This window comes from Pseudopodoces humilis, chromosome 2 (assembly GCF_049639895.1).
Source record: "Pseudopodoces humilis isolate 2021_Gansu_Grassland_sample_001 chromosome 2, ASM4963989v1, whole genome shotgun sequence".
NCBI lineage: Eukaryota > Metazoa > Chordata > Aves > Passeriformes > Paridae > Pseudopodoces > Pseudopodoces humilis.
In genome coordinates this window covers 113,611,627-113,636,921 of record NC_142201.1, presented here as the reverse complement: position 1 = coordinate 113,636,921, position 25,295 = coordinate 113,611,627, and the positions used below count along the sequence as shown (strand labels likewise).

General features: G+C 46.4%; 1 protein-coding gene across 2 annotated transcripts in view; it reads left to right on the top strand.

The window, feature by feature from the left end:
- RAB6A (RAB6A, member RAS oncogene family) overlaps positions 1-23,453 on the top strand; it is a 42,576-nt gene extending 19,123 nt beyond the window's left edge. The window contains exons 2-8 of one of the 2 annotated variants that reach the window (XM_005524078.3): positions 5,723-5,781; positions 8,303-8,356; positions 9,958-10,063; positions 11,852-11,963; positions 12,666-12,759; positions 18,191-18,257; positions 20,373-23,453. In XM_005524078.3, coding sequence (XP_005524135.1) covers positions 5,723-5,781; positions 8,303-8,356; positions 9,958-10,063; positions 11,852-11,963; positions 12,666-12,759; positions 18,191-18,257; positions 20,373-20,437 — 557 coding nt within the window. In that variant the 3' untranslated portion in view covers positions 20,438-23,453. Of the gene's footprint in view, positions 1-5,722; positions 5,782-8,302; positions 8,357-9,784; positions 9,891-9,957; positions 10,064-11,851; positions 11,964-12,665; positions 12,760-18,190; positions 18,258-20,372 lie in introns of both variants that reach the window. The other variant, XM_005524077.3, reaches the window with a different exon arrangement.
- The last annotated feature ends 1,842 nt before the right edge of the window (positions 23,454-25,295 follow it).

The following is a 25,295-nucleotide window of genomic DNA, read 5'->3' as shown; positions in this document are numbered from 1 at the left end:
ATTTATAACCTAGACCTTGAACTAGGTTGGGAATAAATGATCTTAAAAGGGGCTGTTTGAACCATTTGGTTTATGTTAATTAGAGGGTGTCCATGCATGGATTTCAAGAAGGTTTATATTTTGCAGGCTTTCTACTAATTTTATTTTTTCTTGATTTTTAAAAAAAATTATTGAGAACATAAAACTGTAAGGAATTGGCTCAGGTGGTCCTTTGGTCTGATCTCATCTGCCATCAGGAAAGAAATGGCAGAATAAAATAGGTTTGACAGTAGAACAAGAGTGGAATCAATAGGGAAAAAAAAAATCAGGATAGAAAAATACTTTAATTAGAGCGAAGAGATGAGACCTCTGTTCCTTGGGACTAGACTGGATTCCATCCTCCAAGTTCTTCTCTGTGACTGGGATAAACTTCACCTGACTGAGAATTCCTTGGATGAATGCAGTCTGCTGGCTCTGTCAGTGCCTTTGGATAATGAATGGGTTTTGTTTCTTGCTTTGAGGGAACCAGGTGAAATTTCCATAGTTTGACAGCAAAGAGCAGAGGAGGATGGGGGATGTTTTTTATTATTTTTTAAAGAAGCTGCTTTAATCACTTTAATACAGCATTTCTGTTTCCAGTGCTGGGAATGGCATAGCTAAAAATATTCTTACTGGCTGATGCAGATCATTTAAAGTCAACTCTGTGCATCTTCCTTTTGGGGCTTCTTTTTAAACACAAATCTAAAAATGGTTTTGAGGCACTCATAATTCAATGTATCATTCTTAGCAGTGCTTTTCCTTTTGGTGCCCTGGGTTGTTTTTTTCCTGCAAAATAATTCCAGTGAAGATTTTGAGGTGAGCTTATCTGTGAAAGAAAGTTGTAGTGTCACTGGGGTTTATCCTTCAATCAAGTCTGAAAGGAGTCATGCAAAGGGCAGGTGAAATTTTGGGATTACACTGTGAGTTATCTCCTTATGTGAGGAGAAGGCTTTCCTTATCTTCCTCCCTTTACCTCTGGGTTTCAGCAGGTTGGATCTCTTAGCCAAGGCTGCTTCTGAGAGCTGGGAGAGGCCAAGTGCAGTTTTCCAGCTGAATAGGCTGGACGTGTTGATTACTTTTATGGTTATTTTGCTTTCAAGCTATTTCTTGGGGTTTTTTTCCTGATTGCTGATGCTTTGAAAGTTCTAAACAACCACTAGGCTGAAGTTAGCAATTTAAATGTGACTTCTCCAGAAGAATCCTTGGACAAGATGTGAATCTCTAGTATGATACACCGAAGAAAATGAGGGGGATGTCAGACCTGCTCCTCGCGCATCACGCAGTCCAAGTGGCACAATCCCAATTACTTTTCCTTGCAGGTCGCTCCTGGCTGGTGCCTGAGCCCTTTGCAGACTCTGGCAACAAATGACCTTCTAATCCAGTGCTGGCAGGGAGGTGATTTGTGTTATCTAATGGGTCTGTGCCTTCCTCCCCAGTGCCTCGTTAGAGCGGCTGGCACAGTGCAGCCGTTCTGCACGCGCCGGCACTGGGAGCCGTGGGAGCCCACCATTAATCAGTGTCAGTACTGGGGGCTGCTGCTGGACACACAAACCTCCCCAGGAGCAGGGAAGAGGCAGCCTGCAAGAATCAGATGGAATGACCTTGGACTCTCTCCAGCGGCCGCTGTCGGATCAAAGTGGCTGGAAGCACGAGATCAGCGTATTGATTCCATCTTGCAGCTGAATTCTCACTGTGAAATCCCTGCCAGGCAGTGGCTCGAGGCTCCCAGACAAAGGGGATCGATCAGGGTGACTCCATGAGCTGAAGGTTTGGAATTCAGCCCCTCCTGGTTCACGGCAATTCCACTGATAGGAACTTCACAACTGTGCTATCTTGTAACTCAGTCATCTTTGGGCACTTGGCTGTTTGCTGCCACGATTCAGATGCTGATTCAGGAGGGTGTTGGTGTTTGGGCATCTGCTGGTTTCTGTGCTGAACCAGTGATCAAACCTTTCCTTTTAGGAGTTTCCTAATATTACATGTCAGAACAGACAACTTCTTGTCCCAGAACATATGGAAATACTGCACCATTCCAGAATTCATGTGGATGGGGTGAGCAGCCACTTCATGATGCAGGAACCACCAGGTCCAGAGTCTTCCAGAACTGATCCAGCAAAGAAACCATCTGAGCAAGTCAGATCTGAGCTTAAAAATTCCTGTTGGAGCTGGACCCCTTCAGAAGTGTACATGGATAATTAGATTATAGAAGGTCTTCCCAGGGCTGCAGCCCCTCTGCTCTGGGGCCAGGCTGGGAGAGCTGGGGGTGCTCACCTGGAGAGGACAAGGCTCCAGGGAGAGCTCAGAGCCCCTTGCAGGGCCTGAAGGGGTTCCAGGAGTACTGGAGAGGGACTGGGGACAAGGCATTGAGGGACAGGACACAGGGAATGGCTTCCCACTGCCAGAGGGCAGAGTTAGAATGGGATATGGGAAAGGAATTGTTCCCTGTGAGGGTGGGCAGGCCCTGGCTCAGGGTGCCCAGAGCAGCTGTGGCTGTCCCTGGATCCCTGGAAGTGTCCAAGGCCAGGTTGGATGGGGCGTGGAGCAACTTGGGATAGTGGGAGGTGTCCCTGCCATGCAGGGAGCTGGAATGAGCTCATCTTCAAGGTCCTTTCCAACCCAAAACCTTATAGAATTTTATAGTCACAGCAATCACTTAAGCAATGGTGTCTGAGGCACAACTGTTTGATTAGGAGCTGATTGATGTGGAGCTTTTGTTGGATGGAAAGTTGGAGGGAGCCAAGAACTTCTCTGATGAATCCATCGTTCAGCCTCTGAATGACAGAAAAATGTTCAGAGCTGGCCTTCAGGTTCGGTGTTGAAGCAAATGGTTTCTTTGGTTTATCACTTATTTACTTGGCTTCCCTCCTTTTCAAAAGATTCTTGGATGCCTTGGGTGTAAATTCCTAGAGTGGAATGACATCTGACAACTCTGCATGCCAAGGAAGGGAGGAGAATCCACTGCCCAGCTGAATAAGTTATTTTGAAGTTTAATTGCCTCAGTTTCCCAGTTCTGTGCCCTTCCTGCTCAGATTGTGGTTGGACTTAGCTTTTAGCTGTTAGACCTTGATCTACAGAGGGCAAAGTGGCTTGAGACAGCTTTTCCTGAGCAGTAAGTCACTTCTGTCCCTCACCTTTCAGCTGCTTGCTTTGAACTCCACAAGCTGCCTGTTTTTTTTTGCCAAAAAGTTCCTTCTCAGCTCCTGAATTGTTTGAGACTTTCCCTGAGCTGCCAGTGTGTCCAGTCAAACCCCATTCGCAGCATTTCCTCCCCCACCTCTGTCCCTCCAAGGATGTGATGTTGACCTTTTTCTTGGAGTTGTTCCAGCAGCATACCAGGAATATTTTGGCCTAAAGGATATTGCACTGCTGACTAATGCTGCCCTGGATGTACTTGTGTGTGGAAATTTTTCCAAGAGATTAAATTAACTCACTAGATTAAAAAAAAAACCCAAACCAACATCTTAATGAAACAAAGCTGAAGTCTTGAGTGTCTTATCTCTTCCTTGGGCTATAACCCCTGGATTACTTATCCAGTTGTTTCCCATCTGGATTTTAAGCAGCTGGATGTTCTTGTCTTCATGTATTACCTTGTTCTGCTTCTCCCTGCTGAGCTTCATTTGCCTCCTGAGGTCATTTTGGCATTTTCCAAGATGAATTTGAATTCTGAATCTGTCCTCTCCCTTGCTTGCAATCACTCCCAAATTAATGCCTCCTGAGAATTGGAGAAACATACGGCCAGCAAGGCGGAATAGAAATTAGAGATACAGTGGGAGCTGTGGGCTTTCATTCCTGCCAGGATTTCTAAAAGGAGTCAGTTTGGGTTTTTTAAAAGGAGGAATGGCAGTGCCTCAGTATTCATGGAATTAAAACTGTGAGCATTTGGTGTTAATACCATCTTGATCTGGTGCCTGTCAACATAAACCTGGGTCTTTTCAGAGAAGAAATGTCTTGGAACTAAGTCCATTAGGATGCTGTCTCCAAATACTAGTTGAAGCAGATATTTAAATATAAACGAGCTAAGCAGCACCTTATTTTTCCTTCTTTTTGTGAAACAAGTGAGGGTAGGGTAGGGAGGTTCCAGGAATAAACAGAATATTTTCATATTTTATGATTTGTGGACAAATCCTGTCCAAGACATGTCACTCAGAAGGGAAAAAATTTCTGGAACACTTCATTGTCCTTCAGGGGTCGTGAGTTACCAAAGCAAATAATTTCCTGGGTGAGACTGGATCTGTGAAGACTTAAATGTGGCTGTTTGCATCAGTGACCACGTGAGGAAAACCAGCTTGTTTGTGATGCTGCAAATCAATTCCCGGGATTCAGCCTGTGCTGCAGCGGAAGGGATTGGGTTTGCTTGTCTGTGTCTCCTGAGGATTGGCACTAGGTCTGGAATGAATCCCTTCTCCCCTCACAGCAGCTCGTGGCTGTTTGTCCTTCACCAGCTCGAGCTGTTCAGCACATCCATGGGACAAATCTGAGTAAGCGGTTCAGGAATTTTTCCCATCTGGGATGTGCTGCTTCTGAAAACCTACTCAGTGAAAGGAATATTTGCTCTACCTTTATGAAGGCAGCTTTTTAACTTTGTGGGAAACCTGATTCTGCTTCCAGAGCAGAATATGTTAGAAATTCACATGGGAATTCAGATTTTGACGTGGGAAAATCTCATCTCTCTGAGGCTGTCTGCTGGGTTCCTGTTTGTTTAGCCCTTTCTCAGACATAACTGAAGATGAAAATGCTGCTTGATTGGGATACTGGAGATTTTGGTGACACTCTTACATTAAGATCTAAAACAAGCAAACAAAAACCCCAAAACTCACCCCAGAAATCACAGAATGGTTTGAGGTGGAAGGGACCTTAATCTTGCCTTAATCTGTGTTCACTGGAGGGTCACCTAGTAAAGAACTAAAATCCTTGGAATACTGCTTGGAGAACACAAGTTCTGCCCCAAGCTCTCTTTCTTACCTTTCATCTGCACATGCAATGTTTGGTGTCCAGCGCAAGTCACACAACTCCTCTCCTCTGCCACTGGGAGATGGCAAATTCCAGCTGCAAGGAACTGGGAAAAAACACTGGGAGGTGATGATGCAGCCCTGAGTAACTTCAGGGCTAAATGGAACTGGCCTACAATTAAGAGGATTTATGCACATCAAAATGAGGCAGCTGGAGATGTTCCAGTTCCTGTGTATCTTGCTGATCCCTCCAGGTGAGGATGTAGGAGAAGGAAAAAGCCTGTAAATTATGAGTTAGGCTTTGGCCCAGCTCTGCTGTGTTGTTGGTCTTACAGGAGTATAAAATAAATGTTGTGAGGATGATGGGGTCTGAAAGTAAGTCACATATTTTATGAGTGAGAAGAGCTTTTTGTTGCTAATAATTGGTTATAGGGGCTGTTAAATTAATTCAGTTCAACTAAAATTACTGAATGAAATTTCTACTGTTGGTAGAAAACAGAGCAATGAAATTAATTTTCACCTCAAATCACAAATATTTAAGAGTAAAACTGATGCTTGGGAATGATACAGGAAAAAAAAAGGAAAAAAAAAAGACTTTGCAATTGTAAAGTCAAAGAACTGTTCTTGTCCTTGCAGGAAGTTTAAGTGCTCAAGATGGATATGTTGGACACAACAAACCATTTTAAAATAATTTGCTTAAAACTTGCTCTGAAATTGGTTCTTGAATCCTTGGTTGTTTTTTTTCCTTCTTTTAGTGGGGAAGACTTCCTTGATCACCAGGTTCATGTATGACAGCTTTGACAACACCTACCAGGTAAATTAACCCATATTTTTGTCTTGTGTAAGACTCCTCTGCTGCCATGTCTTCCATTGCAGGAAAAGTCATTCCATTAGAGTCAGGGCACTGACCATAGAATTCCCAGTTGTAAAATCTTTATTTTAATCACCTGCCAGAGTGGCACTTCTGGGTTGGATTTTGCTCGAGGAGTTTACCTGCTGCTTGCAGCAGGATGAGCTGTGGTTCTAAAGGAATACCCAAGGCACAGCCAGGGAATAAGAGATTTTTTTTTTTCCCTGCCATTTTTTACCAGACCATCACAGGTCCAGTCCCTGTGTGTGGATAACATAACAGGTACTCAGCTCTTTTAAACAACAAGTTGACACAAGCTAGAAAATAATACAAAATGTAAAAAAAAAAAAGGAAAATTTAGGATAATTAGAAAGCAATTTTACAAATTAGCACTGTGTAGTCTAGGAGAATAGTCAGTGTTGCCCACTCCCAGAATTTAGCATGAGCTCAAAATGTGGAGAGATATAAAAGTACTTCAGTTTCATGAAGTGTGTCTCCTCCAAGCAGAGCATGTTTCATGACTTGGTTGCAGCTGGTGATGTTTTGGATACACAAAACTGAGAAAAATGTGTTCCCTGGTGCCTGGGAAGGTTTTTTTATGAGGTGGGAGGAGGAGGTAATAGAAAAAATAAAAAGGGAAAACGTTGTGGTTCTCCTGTTCCTCAGTGTCTACCCAAGGATCTCAATGAATTGAGAGATTCCCCTCCTGCCTCCTTTAGCAATTCCTGCTTGCTGCTGCTAGGAAAAACGAGCTGGGAAGTTCTCCCTGAACTGTGGGAAGAGCCACGCTTCCATGGTGTGGGAGGGCTGGAGCACACGTCACTGCTCCCGAGGCAGCAAACATCCTTGCAGATTCCTCCCACTGTAATTACATGGACATTGAAGGCAGTTCTTTTATTTAAGCTGGGATTTTTTTTTCTCCCCACACTGTTTTTCTTTTAGGACTGCTCCTTTTCCTCATGGAGTTTGTGTCCTGGTTCTTCCTTGAGGAGGTTTGAGCCTGTGTGCTATAGGATAATAGGGGTGTCACCACGGAAAGGTGGTCTGATGTAATAAATTAAATGATTGCAAAATCAGTCAGTGGCACTTACAACAGTGAGAAATCCTAAGGGCTTCCAAGATGACTTGGATTTAGGCATCAGTGCTGCCTGCCCAGTTTGGGTGTTAATGGATTTGGGTCAGAGCCATTCATCCAAACCCCTTGATTTTCCTGGAGTTGTGACTGAGGTGGGGCCATACCTCCTACTGTGCTGTAGCTGGAAGAAGGAATCAGTCACAAAAGCTCCAGGAATTTGGCCAAAATCACACTGCCTGTTGGTGTCAACCCAAAACAGGCATTTTTGGATACCAGGATCACCTAGAGACCCCTGAGAGCCCAGTATTCGATGCCAATGCACATCATACCCTGATCATGGGTAACTGGAGCGGGAGGTGAGTTCAGGGACAATTTGCTTGTTCTGGACGTTTCTGGCAGCTTTTGAATGCATATTTTTCTGAAACCTATCATTTGAACAGGGGGTTTTTATGTTCAGCTGTTAAAAATAGCAAGCTGCCATTTAATAAAATCCGTGCGGTGCATTGGATTCCTTTTGCTCACTGCTGGATGAGAGGAATTCAGCCGTGTCCCTCTGTCTTATCAGTAAGAACTTGCTGTACTGTGTTAGAAACCCAAACACCTGCAATAAAACCTTGTGGTTGGAGGGATTTATTTTACAAGGAGTGATTCCCCTCCATGGACATGCTGGGAATGATTTCCTTTGTGCTGTGGCCTCACGTGTCACATGTCATATCATAGAAGATCTATTTTAGTAAAAGTCTGGTATAAAGAGTGTGCTGGAATCCAGTCCTTGATGCTGCTGCTTCCCTGTGTTGTGGTAGGACAGGCTGGGAGAGGAGAAGGCTCCAGGGAGAGCTCAGAGCCCTCTCCAGTGCCTAAAGGGGCTGCAGAAGAGCTGGAGAGGGACTTGGGACAAGGGATAGAGGGACAGGACAGAGAGAATGGCTTCCCACTGCCATTTAGATGTTCTCCAGGAAGCTTCCACTAGTGTCAGGAAGTTTGGGTGCTGCTTTAGGATGAACCAAGCTTTAGTGGTTGTTAGGGATCATGTAGATGTCTGCCTTAATCTGCCTGGAAAAGTGAAGATCCACGGAGATATTTGGCAGTTGGGAAGAAGACAGTGTGCCTACATATCCTGGTTGACCTGGGGAACACCCATTTGTCACATGCAAAAATCCCTGCTGCTACCCAAATAAATGTGTGGATTAAACTGTCAATATGCATGAACTGAAGTCAAGCTTCAAACCTTTTGTGCTTTAAGGAATTGTTCTAGTCGTGGATATAAACAAATTGCCTATTGGATTGAGCTATATCTTAAAAACTAGAAACCCAACCTGTTTTTCTTGCAGCTGCTGCTGCTCCCCTGAAAACCACTGCAGGTGTTCTGACATTTTTTTAAGAGCTCTTGATTTTCTCATCTCTTTACAGGCAACAATTGGCATTGACTTCTTATCGAAAACCATGTACTTGGAGGATCGAACAGTGAGTAAGATTTTGTTGCTTCTCTCTGTGAACAGTAGGAATGAGGACCAGCATCTGGTTTTGTGCAGCCCACACTTCTGAGATCACTCAGAAGCACAGGCTGAGCCTTCATCGCCCAGCTGCTTCCAGGCTGACAAGTGCTGTGGAGACACAGCAGTGGGGATGGGAAATTATCATTTGGTTCATGTGTGCAGGGCTCTCAGGTGCAGTTTGGGAGTGGCACAAGGTGCTTTAGTGTCATCCTCCATAAAGGGAGAGGTGGTACAGATAATTTGAGGGGTGAATGATGGTGGGAATCTGGAGAAAGGGGAACCATGCTTAACCCCTTCAGCTTTTGATGCCACAAGACAGAAAGGTAAAACACAAATTGCCAGATGTGGCCAGTTAATAGCTGGCTCCATCTTCTTAATGCTCCTTGTTTAAAAAGAAGGTGGCCCCTGATGAGTTCACAAATGAGACTCGTTTCCTTGCTTGGTGCAGTTTTAGCTCATCAAATGAAATCACTCCTCTGTGCAAGCAAAGCTGTGGTTTCAAATGAGCTCAGATTCTTAATTAAGAAATTTAGCCTCAGTTGAGCTATTTACAGAATCAAAACTGCAGTGCTGCAGAAGCTTGTGGTACTGGATAAACTCCCAGTAAGTGGGGTTGGATAAACCCCCAATAAATGGGATTGCATGGAAAGAGCATGAGGGATGAAATGTGCTTTCCGTGGCCAAACTGGCTCTTGCACACCTTGCCATAAACGTTGCTTTTAGTGTGTCTTACCTTTTCTTCCAGAACCTTGCTGGTAAGAGCTGTTCAGCCTCTCTGTGCATGTTACTTTGCAGTTTAGCGTTACAACGAGCATTTTATCCTCAAAAAGCTTGACATGAGTAGCTTTCCCAGTTTTTCCACCAGCAACCATCCTTCATGCTGCTGGAGGTTGCCTGTGTGAGTCCTGAGGAAGGAGAGCAGAGCATGAATCTCTCGTGTAGGGAGAACTGCAGGTGAACATTTCACAGAATCACAGAGGCTGGAAAAGCCCTCCAAGATCAAGGCCAACCATTCCCCAGCACTGCCAAAGCCACCACTAAGCCACGTCCCCAAGTGCCACATCCACACACTTCTGATCATTTCCAGGGATGATGATTCCAACACTTCAGCTGTAGCTTTCATGTTGGTCCTCTGAGTTTGGAAGCTGAGCCATTCCACTCCTCCCCTTTTGGAAGGGAAGCATTTTTTGGGAAGCTGCACCCCCCCCCGCAGTCTGGCTATTACCCCTGGGGAGAGATTGCTGTAAGGAGACAGTGTCCTGCTGCTCCCAGTCCCCAGGCACCTCCTGCATGAGTTTATCCTTTTTATTTAGCTTTTTTGGAAAAAAGTAAAACATTTCTTTACTCTTTTCTTTTTAGTGGCAGTTTGGCTTTTTTAATTTTCTCCCACCCACAGATCAGGTTGCAGCTGTGGGATACTGCGGGTCAGGAACGTTTCCGTAGCCTCATTCCCAGTTACATCCGTGACTCTGCTGCTGCTGTAGTAGTTTACGATATCACAAGTAGGTATTTTGCACTGGGTTTGACCTTTTTTCTTATTTTTCTTGCTTGTTTGACTGATTTTGTTAGGTACGGTTGCAATTATGGGACACAGCAGGTCAAGAGCGGTTCAGGAGCTTGATTCCTAGCTACATTCGTGACTCCACTGTTGCAGTTGTTGTTTATGATATCACAAGTGAGTGGGGGGAATTCTGCATTTCTAATACTCTGCCCTTTTCATCCTCTAGCTTAGCTTTGCATGTCCTCTCACGTCATCTGCTTGGGCTTCATCCTGGCATGACAAAAACGTGGTTTCTTTGCTTGTCTTACACAAGCCCCGTGGTTGCTGCTGTTGTAATGTATAAAATGTCTCACAAACGCCTTTTTAACCCTTCCCTACCCCATTTTCTCCAGTCCTCCAGTCCTGCCTGCTCTCGTTGCACTCTTCCATCTGCCTTTTGGTCATAACCTCACCTGTGACTTTCGGTCCTCGTGTCCATTGGTATCTGAATTCTCAATTTGGAGACTTTTGTAGCTTGCTCCACTTCATTCACCCTCCCCCACCAAATGAAATCTGGGCACGGGCTGGCGGGGAGAACGCATTAACATCACATTTTCCTTGGAATCAGCCACTCTCACATGCTGCAAGATGTAAAACTTACCACTAAGCCCTTACCCTTTAACAATTGCTCTTTCATTTCTTACTAAGGTATGTACATTTTTGTCAACTAAAATATTAGTGCTTCTTCAGCCCTGCTCCTTCTGTCCCTCCCCTCAGTCCAGACACCCCTTAACTTACCGGTTCCTGCATTGACAAAGAGCAGAAATTCTATTTTAGGGGAACTAAACCTTCAGACAATTTCAGTTCTAAACCAGAACTGACTCAGAACAATGGCCTAATTCTACACAAATGCTTAAGTTCTTGTCCTTTGATTTATATGTACTAGAAGATTACAGCCAGGAATAGAGGCTTTACCTGGAAAAGATCTAATTGTTAAAAATGGCACTTTCCTTTGAGCTAAAATTATAGGTTAGCTGTGAACTCTGAATATTTTCCTGACCCAGCAAATTCAATATTGGCAAGCAGTGAGGAGAATTAAAACTGGCAAGTGATCAAGTCTTGGCTGTCTAGCACACAATATATTACTTTGCAGTAGAAGCCATTAAAAAAAAAAAAAAAATCAATACTTTTCAAGAACTGCTGCAGAGCCCCCCCCCTTTTTAAGTACTGGAACTGCTTTGGCTGCTCAGATGCTCTTTGTGTCACTAACTGGCAAATGCTGAGCTCTGTGGCAGCTTCCCTCCAACTCCTTTTTCCCTTTGGGATGCAACTTCTCAAGCACCCCACAGTCTGGAATTCTTACCTTGCAGCTTTTAAGGATGTAGCATTAAATGCCTGTGAAGAGGTTAAATTTCTGCTTCTGGTGTTATGCAAAGATTTAGAAATCGTTTTGAAGGCAAGTGTTCAGTGCCACGGGAGTTGCTGCTGTGTTGCATAACCCTGGGATTCCCTAGAGAAAATAAAGTGATTGATTCAAGCGTACAAAACGCTGGGATTGAGGATTCTGAGCAGCAGTGGAACTGCAGGAACCTCTGTAGGTGCACAAGCCATGAGCAGTGTAGAGCAGAAAAATTAATCCCCGCTCCCTATAGAAAATACGCTGAACTAAAAAATAAGGAGCCGAAACACAGTGATAAGACTTTTCATTTTAGGTGCTGTCAAAACCAAGTTCTAGATGGACTCAGTTCCCTCCGTGGCTTTGAACCCACCTGTAATGAATGAAGCACTTGCCCTTCTGAAATTAATGCCAGAGCATCCGTGTCCTTTAGTGGGGGAGATTCAGGGTTTCACTCGCTGATTCTTCATCACCCTCTTCCGCCGACTCCACAGAATATGAAGCTTTTCTTTCCGAGTCCAGATGTATTTCCTGGTGAGCTGTGAGGGACACCTGCAATGATAACCCTCTCCACTGTTCTCTGATAGATGTAAACTCCTTCCAGCAAACCACAAAGTGGATCGATGATGTCAGAACGGAACGGGGCAGCGATGTCATCATCATGCTGGTGGGAAATAAAACAGATCTAGCAGATAAGAGGTATGGAGGAATAATCCAGCTTTCAGATGCTTTTCTTACTCTGCTGCTGATAACTCTTATTTTAAGGAGTATATTTAAATGTATTTTTTTTCTGGAGGTGGCTGTGACTAGAGAAATTTCAATTTTAAACCCTCTTTCTTTTGGCTAAGCCATACTTCCATCACAGTGCTGTGAATGAGTTGAAAAACCATCACCAACTTGTACAGATGTCAGGAGAGAAGGGATTGTTGCCTACAGCTCACACCAGTGAATGAATAAACTGGTTTCAAATATTTGTTTTTGATAATGTTCTGCTTAATGGGTGGAACACATATCCAGGGAAAAGTGGGACAGAATTCCTCCCATATGCAATGGTTACACCTGGAGTTAAAACCGTTTGGTTTTGATGATTATTTTTGGACTGTGATTGCTAATTGTTCAGACATAAAAGCACAGCTTCCTGGACAGGGATTTGGGGGTGAACACTTGGCTGTTCTGCTGGAATGCTGAGTTCTGCTTTGGGAGCCAGGTATGCCATGGAAGTGAAGTGATGATGCCTGTCAGCAGCTGTACATTCCATGCAGGAAAAAAAACCTTTCAGTGCTTTCAGGTAAAGCACTTAGAGGTTTGGGATTTTTTTTAAAGGTGTGATAAATCTTAATTATTAAGGTATTTGTCCAGGTTTGGGTTTTTTTTATCCTAACTCAGTGTTTTCTTCCCCAGACAAGTGTCCATTGAGGAAGGAGAAAGGAAAGCCAAAGAGTTGAATGTAATGTTCATTGAAACTAGTGCAAAAGCAGGATACAATGTAAAACAGGTGAGTGGCTGCTGTTAACACACCCTTGTGGGAGGAGCACTTCCGTGGATCTTGGGAAGCCTTGGCAGAGGGAGCCAGTGGAAATTGTAGTCCACATGCAGCAAGCAACACCTCAGAACTGAATTGTTGGCTGAGGTTCTGAAGGATCTCTGACCTTGCATCACATGATTTGGGACTTCCTTCCCCTTAAATAACAGAGGAGTTATGGAAGAAGCTTTGTGAGTACAGAATCACACCTTCCTGGGTTTTTGATAATCCAGATTTGCTGTTTAGACTGACAGTGAGACACCAAGTTGGGGAAGCACAGGTCTGAGGACTGTTTGTGATTCCGTTTCACTGAACGAACCACTGAAGGAGGAGCATGATGGCTCAGAATGCTTCCAGTGCACAGGGAGACAGAGCAACTGCTGTTCCCACTCTGTTGGAAAGCACTGGAAGTGCCAGAAAATGTTTCTGGACAGCCAGAGCTCCATGTGCAAAACATCTACTATTTCTAGTAGATGATGAGTTGCTTTTGAATTGGGGAAAGCAGTGAAAGGTCTTTTGAACTGATGAGACTGCAGGAAAATGAGGGTTTATGTCCCGAGATGAGCTGTGGCTCTTTAAATTCAGACCTGGAGAAGACATAAATTCATGGGTGTCTGAATTCACATATGGAATGCTGTGTTAGCTCCCTGTCCCTCAGGAAGAGAAGGAGCTGGAGCTGCTGCAGAGAGTCCAGAGGAGGCCCCGGAGCTGCTCCAGGGCTGGAGCCCCTCTGCTCTGGGGCCAGGCTGGGAGAGCTGGGGGTGCTCACCTGGAGAGGAGAAGGCTTCAGGGAGAGCTCAGAGCCCCTTGCAGGGCCTGAAGGGGCTCCAGAAGAGCTGGAGAGGGACTGGGGACAAGGCCTGGAGGGACAGGACACAGGGAATGGCTTCCCACTGCCAGAGGGCAGGGATGGATGGGATATTGGGAAGGAATTGTTCACTGTGAGGATAGTGAGGCCCTGGCACAGGGTGCCCAGAGCAGCTGTGGCTGCCCCTGGATCCCTGGAAGTGTCCAAGGCCAGGCTGGATGGGGCTTAGAGCAGCCTGGGACAGCGAAAAGTGTCTCTGCCCATGGCAGGGGTGGCCCTGGGTGGCTTTAAGGTCCCTTCCAGCCCAAACCATTCTTTATTTATGGATGACATTCCATGTATATATTATATATATAGTTGCACAAATGGTTTCTATGCAGAAGGGTACCAGGAGTAATAAAATAAGATTATAAACCACTTCATGTTCTAGACAGGACTAAAGAGTCTGCTATTAAAATGTCCCTTGACTTTGTCTCTAAGTAGCAAAATGATTCCCTATATAATGGGATAATTATAGCAGTGTTAACTCAGAGCTGTTTCACTGCATTACCCACCATGGACGTGTTGGCTTCCAGGGTCCCCCAATTATCCTGCCACAACAGAGGCTGCCTTGTAATTAAGGTTTGGATTCTGTGCTGCAGTCCTTAATGAGTGCTTAGACCTGGGGGTGTGCACTGAGAGCAGTTGCCTCACTGAGAGGAGTGATGGTGATGATGATGAAGCTCTACACTCCTTCTTTCCTTGAGGTCGTTTCTGTGCCCTGCCACATTTCCAGAGGTTCTTTAGCCAAGCTTGTGAGGGAGTTGTGGCTTTAAGGGCCAGCTTGGAGCCCTGAGGATTTGATGGTGTGCAAAGACATGAGTGGATTTTCAAAAAGAATTAAAAATGGATTTTTCCTAGAGGTTTTGATCCATGTGTTGCAGGTGTGGACTGGGATGCTTAAGGATTTCAAAGCTATTCTATATTCTAGAATACTTGTAACTCTCATTTTTTATTAGTTTAATAAGTAGCTGTTTAAGCAGTTATCAAAGGATAAGACTTTTAATACCACCACTTAGTTCCCTGTTTCCTTGCAGCTTCTCTATTAAATTGTGTGAATTTATTTTAGTAACATAGCAATAAATTCTCTCCCAGTGAAATGGGAAAGTACAACTGCAGAATGGATCCCCTTCCCATAACCTGTGTAAAATCCTTAATAAGCTGAATGCAAATTTGACCTTCCCATAACCGATAACTTCTCTCCACAATATATTCTGATCCTGCAGAACAATCTCTGCCTAAGTTAATTTTCATACAGAATTTTCATCCAGAAACAGCTGAATTTCTTGTCCTGCTTGGGGAGGGAATGGCTGTGACTTTTCCAGATGCTCCTCATCAGTGGGAATCCAGGGGACTTTTGTCCTTGGGTGCTGCTTTTAGCTTCTGGTTCATCCTTTTCTGCTGGAAGGAAGCACGGATGAGAGGGAAGGGCACTGCCTCCAGGTCTGTGCTCCCTGCAGCTGTCCTGCAGATCCAGAGGGCCTGGCTTTTTGCTGGGACCCAGCAGGTGAGATGCTCTGTACTTCCAACAGCAGCTATTCCAGTGCCAGGATCTTCCACCAGCAAAGCAGCAGAGGGGACCGTGCTGCTGCCAGGCTTTTTCTGCCATTCCCTGTGGAATGGGAAAGGGGAGAGCTCTGAGGATGGCACCTCAGTGCTGAGTGCTGTTGGATCTGCGACTGCGGAGCTGTTTGCAGTCCCCAAGGTCCTTCTGGCTTTGGGCAGGCGGTCTTGAAGGAAAAATGAGTGGATATTAGGAAATAAAAGTGGTGGTAGTGTTAGTGTGGGGTTAAACTGATGCAGCAGAGGGGAAAAGATTGCTTTTTGGATCCTGCAAAGACTGACTGCCAGGGGAGCCTTAAGCTGGAGAAGAGAAGTAGATAGCTTGCTCCTTTTAATGCAGAGAATTGTAGTCTCTGATTCATTCTGTCAGCCCTGAATAAGCTTTCAAAGACTTTGAGATTCCTGCTCTGTCTCAGCAGTCTGTATTTCAGGGAATCTTATTGTTAGTCCGTGGATTTCATGCCCAGAATATGTCAGGGTTCATTTTGCTGTCTTGTAGAAAGAGAGGGGAGGGAGAGCCCTTGGGTTCCTCCCTCCAGCAGTACCTGGCACGCTCCACACTGGCCCTGGAAGAGATGAATGTGGTCTTTGGCAGAAGAACTTTCTCACGGCAGCAGCTCTCTGAGCACAGCCCCTCTGTAACCCTGTTCTCACAGAGCTGGGCTTTTTCTCCTGTCTTCTGATTCTTATCCATATGATGGGCAAGAATTATCCTCAGAGTTGCAGAGAATAAGAATTAGGGAAAGATTTTTGTTTGCCTTGCACTGGGGAACAGGTTTCTTACTCAGCTTTTCCATCTGGCCAGTGATCCTCCTGTCCTTTCCATATTGCTGCTGGAGTGTGGCTGAACACTGGTTTGTGCCTGCAGTCTTTTGTGACCCTGATCTGTTGGGATTTATTGGCTGGAGTAGCAGAAAAGGCACAGTTTGGCAAATGACTTGAAACTGATGGTGAGAGATGAGGCTTTTTTCCAGAGTTTCTATCAGGAAGCAGATTGCAGAGTTGAATTCTGAAAGAGAGTTTGTGTGGCTTTTAGTCTTTCAGCTGCTGCATTTAACTCCCGCCTTGGGAAAAAAAGTCCTGGATGCTCATCAATACTTGTGTTTTTATACCCACACAAACATTTAAACATGTACATGTGTGTACAGACACACACTGGCTCGGGGCTGACAGCACCAGGAAGCTTGGAGGGCCCTGTGGGAAGGCTGCTTTCCAACCATCAGGAAGTTTCCCTAATTGGATTTATTCACATATGCTGGGGCTGATAAGCAGAAGGTTAATAAGAAATAAAGTTGATTTTTCTTAGTTGCCAAATTCATATTTTTAGTCTGATAATTTAGGAGAGAAATACTGCTAAAAGCATCATTTTATTCCTGGTCTTAATGTAAAGAAAGGATTACTGTATTTTAAACAGCCTTTCTGTCAGCAGTGTGGTTTAAATGCAGGAATTCCAGTTGGTTCCATCAGCTGAGGATTTTTTAGAGATTCCTCACCCTCCCTCTGTGTGGGCATTCCTGCTGGTTGGTTTAGGTAGAGTTTAGCATCTGGAATTTTGTTACTTTCTGGCTGGCCTATGAGGATTTCCCTGAGGTTTTCAGGGAGGCTGGAAGGTCCAGGTTAATGGCAGAGGTTCCCAGAAACACAGAGGGTGGTGTACTAAGCTTTTTTTACTTTGGAATTATTGGCTGAAATTAGGGAGTTACATCAAGTTCCGACTTCTCAGACTTGTCCTTGGCTCAGTGTGTGCCAGATTCCTGCCAAGAAAGATCCCAGACAGAGCTGGGGGCTTGCTCATTGTGAGCTTGGAGGGGGCTCTCAAGCCAACAAAGTCGTCTCAGCTGTCTCTGCAGCATCAATGGGACACTGGCAGCCGAAGCGGGGAAAGCCCTTGGGCAGGGACCCGCGGGGCTTGTACCCACATTCCTGATGTAAACAGGCTGGCAGTGGCTTGGCTGGGTTTTCTGTGGAAAGTGGGTCACTGGGAATAAGTGGTTTAGCTTTGTGTCATTTGAGGAGAGGCAGGAAAACGTGCAGTAATGGAACACAACACGCCAGGCCTGACGTCAGACCCGCAGCACGCGATCCGGGACTCCCGCGTGGCTCCGGGGATGCAGTGGGAACACGTGATGGATGGAGAGCATCCTGTGCAGGGGGGGACAGGCAGCTGAATGCAGGGGAATACTTCTGCATTAATAGTGGGCACATCTGTAAGATCCTCACCCAGAGAGAGGGCTGAGGAAAAGCTGTGTGCTGGGAATTACAGGTCTGAACCTCAGGGGCAGACGTAGGACATGCAGGAGAAGGAATTGGTCCCATTTCATCTCGCCTCTTTCAAAGAGGAGGAGAGTTTGGAGATCAGACCTTGCTGGGAAACTGGAGGTGGTGTTTAAGTGAGAGGCTTTGGTTGCATTTGTTCTGTGCTTTGTGCCCCGAATGTGGACATAGGATAACCATGGAGTGGGCACCAAAAGATGAGGATTAGGTTTGGGCACGTTCCTTTGTTTCATAGGAGCCTGAGGCACAGATAAGTGAGGCTTGGAAGAAATCCATTCCATACATCCCATTTTTTGATGCTCTTCCACATGTGTCAGCTCAGCTGATGTGGTGACAGGCTCCTGGATGGTGTGTTTGCCTCCATCAGTGTGTCCATGCTCCTCTGTAATCCTCTGGGGAGGTGTGAAAATCAAATTCCCACCTGCCATGGGGAAGGTTGTTGGGGTCCATGGACATCCATGGCAGGTGTGATGTGGAATGGTGGATCCCACCCATCCTATTTACAGAGACAGTGCAGGAGGTTTGCTGCTCGCAGCTGCCTGATCTCCACTAACAAGAGCTGTGCTCTGCCCTTTTCTAGGAATAAAGGTTATATTTGGTGTCAGGATTTTGGAGCTGAGCAGTGTAAATAGTGCTGGGGGATGTGTTGAATCATTGTTTGAACTGTCTCATCCGGGGGGAGCCGTTGTTTTCATCTGTTCCCTGTGTGGTTCTTTGCAGCTTTTCCGACGCGTGGCAGCTGCCTTGCCTGGGATGGAAAGCACACAAGACAAAAGTAGAGAAGACAGTATCCTTTCTGTGCCTGTGCCAGGCGTTCCCCTGGACAGGAAAATCTGCTGCAGGCCCTGCTCAGCTCGTGGACATCCCAAAAAGAGGGGGAATAGGGCAAGTAACCTTCGAGCTGAGGAAGGAGGATTGGTGGGTTGGAAGGCTGGGAGCAGGGGTGTTGAGGGTGGAGGCAGCAGGGGAAGGAGTGGTGATCCAGAAGGATTCTTTGCTTGGTGTTCGAACGTGTGGAAGGTGGGAGAAAACAGCTGCAAAGAGGTCTGAGCAAAAACCCCTGTGGCTCTTGCAGATCTGACTGACAGAATCCAAAACAAAACTGTCCTGGAAGGGACCTCTGAAGGCCCCTTTTCTGACTCTCCTGCTCAAAGCAGGACTCCCAAACTGAGCCAGTTTGTCCAGGTCACATTCAGGGAAACTTGGGAAATCTCCAAGGATGGAGGTCCCATAACCTCCCAGGGCAGCCTGTCACAGCCTGGACCCCAGGCAGCATCTCTGTGGAGGGAGGGAGACAACTCAACTGATGGGATCGGTCTCAGCCAAGGGAAAGCAAGGTGGCATGAGGGATGGAAAAGGCTTGAAAAGCAGTATGGCTACACTGGAATCACTGACCTGGCCAGGTGGGTGTGCTTGGAATAGCAGCTTTTCCAGGGTTGTTGGTTTTATTTGTAGCAGGGATCATGGAGCTGGTAAGTAGGGGAGAAATTGTGCCTTTGAGGAAGGAAGTCCCAGGAACTGTGGGAGTGGGACAAGCCTGGCACCAAAATTCTATGAGAGTATCTGATGCATGGGGAGAAAAAGGATTTGGGAAGCTGGGGATTGCAGTTGCTGAGGCACAAGTTTTGTGTGACAGGGACTTGAGTGATAAGAAACATTTCATTATGCAGGTCCCAAAAGGTTAATGAGCAACAATCTTTATTCATTGGAGGGGTGTAGAGTGCAGGGGCTGTGGCAGAGAGTTTGATCACCAGTTTCTAAATGGGAGTGCATTTAGGGCACTGGGAATTGGGCATTCTGCAGCCTGCAGATAGCAGGGATGGATAGGATCCTCTCCCAGGCAGCTGCATTAGGGTTAACAGGGCCACTTCTGCAAAACATGGAGGGTTCAAGGATCTCGACCCATTCATGCTCTGAGATTAAGCTGGCAAGGCTCATGTCAAGCATCTCCAACTTAAACACACTTCAAGCTTTAAATCAGTCAAATGGACCAAACATTGGAGATGAATTGCTGGTCTTCTGTCTCCATTTACATGTTTATTTTCTCCAAACCTCTTTAAAAAGCAACTTCAACCCCCTAAAGGAATAAGCTGGAAGTACCAGCTGTGTGATCTCTTTGCCTCTGTGTTCTCTGATAAGGGGAACACTGGAGACTTGTGGTGAACAGCTCTGAGCCGGGGATTAGCATTCAAAGCTTTCCCTCCTGGGAAAGGCTCCGGGAGGCTGTAGCTGTAGGGCATCCGCCAGGAATTTGAGTGCTGCAGAGGGAGTCGCTTATCACAGGCAGGTTGTGAGCAGCCAGCTCTGCAGTGACCTTGTGGGACATCAGCTGTCACTGGAAGGGGGAATTCAGGCTGGTGGCAGGGCTTTGCTGGCTGCTGGAGGGAGTGGAGAGGTTGAGCAAGGATTGGTCGGGATGGCACGGCCAGAGCAATGTGCAGTGGTGCCCAGGAAGTGGTGGAACCCCCAGTCCCAGAGGGATTTAAATGTGTGTTAAATTTAAAGTGGGCATGTGGCACTTGGGCACATGAGATACTGGTGGCCTTGGCGGTGCTGGGGAAGCAGGTGGACTTGAAGATCTCAGCAGGCTCTTCCAACCTGAATGATTCTGTGGTTCTGCAGAGGCGGTGATTAGACCCTTCAGTGTATCCACACATCTTAAATTCCCACAGCAAGAGATCAGTGGAATTGCTGGGAAGAGACAAGCAGTGGGGTCTGACATCGTTTCTGCTGCAAATTTAATGTGCTGGTGCCAGGGCAGGAGAGGCAGGTGAGAAACCTTCGGTTTGGAGCTGGTCTTTCTGAGCATTTCAGTGGTGAGCACTGAAAATGCCATTCAAATTCCTGCTCTTGGTAGGGAAGCTGAGCTGGAGATGTGTTTGCCTTAACTTCCTCCTTCCAGTGATTGACATAAAACTGGAAAAGCCTCAAGAGCAGCCTGTCAGTGAAGGAGGCTGTTCCTGCTAATACCACGTGGCTTCCACCTTTCTCCAGAACATCACTGCTTTCCCTCCCTGTCCTCTTCATTGACTGCAGTGTGAATATTGGCTTGAACCTTCCCCTTTCCGTAATAACGTATCGCAGTTCATCATCGCTGGCTGTCTCGTGGAGATGATCTTTAGCTTCACAAGCACACCCCACACACACACACACACCAACAAAATGTCAGTGTCTTCATTATTTATAAGAAAAAAAAAAAAAGCCAAAATATTCCACCGTATTCTAGGTATAACTTTAAAAAAAAAAAAGAAAAAAAACAAAAGCAAAAAAAAGAAAAAAATCCAAACAAAAAAATAGGTACAATTTCTTAATATTTGTTCCTTTTTTAATATGTTATGGTATTGCACTTTGAAATGATGGCAACTGAGTAAGTTTGGAATTGGACCCAGACGAGATGTGCAGAAGAAGGCTTGCAAATCTGACTCATTGGATTTCTCTCAGAAACTGGGAATGCTTAGACAGCAGGCGGAATCACGGGGGGAGGCGGCAGATGCCAAGGGTTAAATACTTATCCTTGATAATTAAACAGAAATTAACCCCAAGCTCTTAATTGCGTTGAGCAGAGCGAGTCTGCCTGGTGTCCAGACCCAGGCTGGCGTTAGCAGGGGTTTGACACTCCCGGCTGCTGGAGCTGGGAATTCTTGCCGAGGCAGCTGGGACACATTTCCAAGGAAGCATTGTTGGGAAATACGGACGGGCTCTTAGGGATGAGTGGCTTCTGGAGGATTTGGGGGGGGAAGGTTGGATGTGCATTAGCAAAACACTTGCAGGAAACAGGGAAATAATGTTTTGAGTGCAAATTGAGTTTTCAGAGCTTTTTTTTTTTTTTTCCTTTTTAAGTAGAACACCAATGAAGTGAATTATTACTGCCCAAGAGATGGGAACTTAATGGTTCTGCTGTTTGGAGGAGAAAGCATTTTGCTACTTTGTTTTTTTAGGGGAAATACTGAAATCAGGACTGGCACTAAAACCTGCCAAAGCCGATTGAAACCTTGGAAATTTGGGAGAAAGAGGGAAGAGCAGCTGGCTGCCCCAGCAGAGGGGGAATGGCACCCGCTTTTCCAGAGCGTGGGCATAAGTCAGTGGGGAAGGGGTGTTTACTTTGATCCTACAGAATCCTAGTTGAGACATCTTAGATGGAAAGGGAGGGACTTGAGTAGGATGGAAACCAACTTCTGATTATGCAGATTTATGCCTTTATTTTTTAGCTCTTTTTTTTTTTTTTTTTTTTTTTTTTATGTTCAGTCTTCCAGGTTGGTTTAGTTTGGTTCTCTAGAGCTGTATAGTTTGGTTACATAATTAGTAATTTAGTTTTCTATGGAATTAGGCTCACAATTAACCCTTTTTCCTTTGATATTTATTTCTTGGCTTTGATTTTTTTACTCCTTTCAGTGCTGATTTTGTTGTTTTCCTTTGGCTGAGGAATCTGTGTAGAGCTTTGCTGATGTTGCGAGATGTAGCTACCCGAGAAACACGGAATGGAACACACTAGAAGTGCACCCTTTTAATCTTTACTAGTCATTGTGAAGTTGCTGTGTAAGTTAATAAACACAATTGTAAATACATTGTTTGCTGGGCGACTCTGGCCGAGTTACAGTGCAGGAAGGAATTCTCGAGTCTGTGTTGCGATTGTGAATTAAATGGACAATTGCAAGGGAATATTCAGGCTCCTCCTTGGTTCTCTTCTGCCCCTCTCTCTACCATCTAAAATAACCACCTGGGGGAGAGGAAGGGAATCGTCCTCACCACCACTTTCCCCAGGAAGCGGGCATAAAAGAGTTGGAATTCTTCATTCCTGAGGTGAATGCCAGGCTCATGCCCTGCCCTGGGTTTCTAGCAATTCTGCACAACAATAACTTAAAGGCAGAACGAGATGTAAAAGTGCTTTTCTAATGCAATATTAAAGGCGAATTTTTTTGACGTGGCATGTCTTGAAATAAACATCAATGATATGTGACAAAGGATCATTCTTTATTTAAAAGAAACTCTCTGTGGGAAGGAAACCTGGCTGCTTTTCCTTTGTTGTACTGTTCTTAACCGTGCTGAAATGCTTCATCCTGCTGCTTTTTCCTTTGCTTTGGTTTGCTTTTTTCTCCTTTGGTTCTCTGTGCAGCTTCTGTTGGTCCCCATTTGGCTGTTCCCTACAAGCACATCCTTTATTATTTTTCCTTGCTTCTGATAGAACCAGCCCCCTCTGCTTCCCACAGTCCCAAGCTTTAAGCACTGGATTGAAGGAGCTGGCTTAGCCCATAGGGGCTGTGACAGACCAGCAGCCTGGATGCTTTTCCTGGAAGACCTGAGAGCAGGTTTGTCCAGAACTCGCTGGAAACAAAGGTCTAGAGAGCAGCGTTCCCACAGCTCCATGTTCAGCACGGCCAGGGGGGCTGCAGGAGCACAGACAAGGCCCCTGGGGCTGCTCAGCACAGCCAGGTACGTTCAGTGCGTGTCCTTGCCGATAGCCTGTGCTTAACGTGACCGCAGGGCTCAGTCCTGTCCTCGTCCCAGTTCTCCAGAGGAAGCACACTTCCAAGGTGAGCACAGGAGCAGCGTGCTCTTCAGATTCATTTTTATTTGGTTTCTGTTTTTTCTTTTGTTGTTTTGTTTTTTTTTTGCACCATCCGCCTGTCAGGTTTTAGATTTAAATTTTCTTTTACTCTGTGGACGTGGCCAGTGGAACCATGGGAACAGATGTTTTTAATGCTGATTTTTGTGCGGGTTTTTTTGAGTGAAGGTCTCGGCTCTGTTTCTTTTCTCCTCTCTGCTCTGGCTTGCTTGTTGTACAGTCCATCATGCAGCTATTCCATGCCTCACGTTTTGTCTTGATAAAAGTAGTTGAAGAAATTGTGTAAGGGGGAAAAAAGGTTCCTTTTCTTCATGTTGGAATGTCACTGGTACCTCAGCTCTGTTTGATAATATGAACCAACAACAACAAGAGAACAAATCCTTAGTGCTTGAACTAAATAAATACCTGTCTCATTGGAAAGCTCTGGGTCTCTTCTCTCAGCACGTCCAGCGCAGCGCAGGCGGGAGGTGCAGCTCCTCACGGGGGGCTGAAGGTGGCAGGAGGCTTTTGTGAGGGCAGGAGGAAGAGTTTTGGGGGGCTCTGTGCCAGGGGGCAGGTGGTGCAGGGGTGTGTTTGCTGTCGCTGCGGTGTCTCTGCCATTGTTTCCAGCGCCTGAGGAGCGATGCTGGGGACGGAGCCTGGCCTCTGCCGGCTGCAGCTGTGCCTTTCTGCTCCCTTCCTGCTCCTTGCATCCAGCTCTGCTCCCTTCCCAAAGGCACCTTGGGCGGCCTCACCACTGCCTCAGCTTCCCTGGGACACGGGTGCACCAAGCCCAGCTTCCCTGAGGAGGATCCTCCTCAAGCCTCCTTCTTGCTGGAGATGGCAGCCAGGTCTGCGGGGCCGGGGAGGTGAGTAACAGATGCTCTTTGGTGAGTTACCCTTTGCTTTCCTGAAGGAGAGAATCGTGGAACCACAGCATGGTTGGGTTGGAAGGGACCTTAAAGGCCATCCAGTGCCATACACTGCCAAGGGTAGGGACACCTTCCACTAGCCCAGGTTCCTCCAAGCCCCATCCAACCTGGGCAATAGAGAAGGGGAATTACCTGGATTTGGTGTGTGCCCAAACCTTGGTCTCTTGGTCAAGCTTTTCACTGTTAAAAGGACCACGAATAAATTGGTCAGGAACCTGGAACATAGTGGTGGTGATGTGCTGGAATTAGGGATGTGGGAAAAGTCGTGGTGGGGGGGACGAGTTCCTGGAGAAGGTTCTTGCTTGTCACTGGGGGGAGCTTCGGTTCCTTGCAGCTGGCACCTCCGGATCCTGCCCTGGGTGGGAGCCTCTGGAAACACCACGTTCACCTCCTGGATTCCTCCTGCCTGCTGCCGTGGGTAGCCTTGGGACTCCCACCTCCCCCTGGTACCCCAATTCCCAGCTTCCCTCTGGTGAAGGGGTCTGGATTAAACTGCAGAGCCAGGGCTGCTGTGGAGCAGGGAATGGGCGGGGGGGCACCCACCAGCTCCAGAGGGTGCTCCTGGCTGCAGTGGCTCGAGCTCTGGCTCCAGAATCCAAGAGGGAGAGTCTGGCTCGGGTTGGAGGGCACCAATGGCTTCTTTGCTTGCTGGTGGGATCAGCCCCGATTTTTCCAGGCTGGAGGAGCCACAGCATCCACCTGGCAGCATCTGCAGAGCTGCTGCAGCAGCCGAGCCATCTCCTCGCTGCAGTTCTGCTTCCAGCTCCCGAATGCTCAGCAAACCGAAACGCCAGGGCTCTCCCTACCTGCTGCAGCAGCACCTTTTTCCATGCTGGGCATGTCCCAGCTCCGAAGGAAGATAAATGGGGTGGGCAGGCTGCGGCACAGGCTGCCAGTGCTCCCGCAGTCAGGGAAGCAGCTGCGAACACCCGGACCTCGGAGCAGCATCTCCCTCCCATCTGCTCTGCCTCCTCCTCTGCTGCTCTCCCACTGCCTGAGCCGGCCTTTCCAGGCTTGCTGGGCTTGGGGTTTCACCAATGGAATTGTTTCTTCAGCAGTTTAAGGGATTTTTCATCAATTGGCAAAAATACCGATTTGATTTTCCCCCTTCTTTAACCATTTTTTTCCCCGTCCCCACCCTGGTCCGAGCTCATGCTAAGGTCAAACGTGGCTTTTTATAAAATATTTAGGATCCTCTTGTAGGAGCAGAATGGAGCTGACTGCCCAGGTCGATGCTGGAAAGGCCAGGCTTGGGCGTGTGAGGAGTTAAACGCCTGTGGAATTTCAGCTCTGCCCTTCCCAGGAGGATAAGGGGTTGGGAAGGGCTGGAAGCAGCTGGGTGATGATGCTC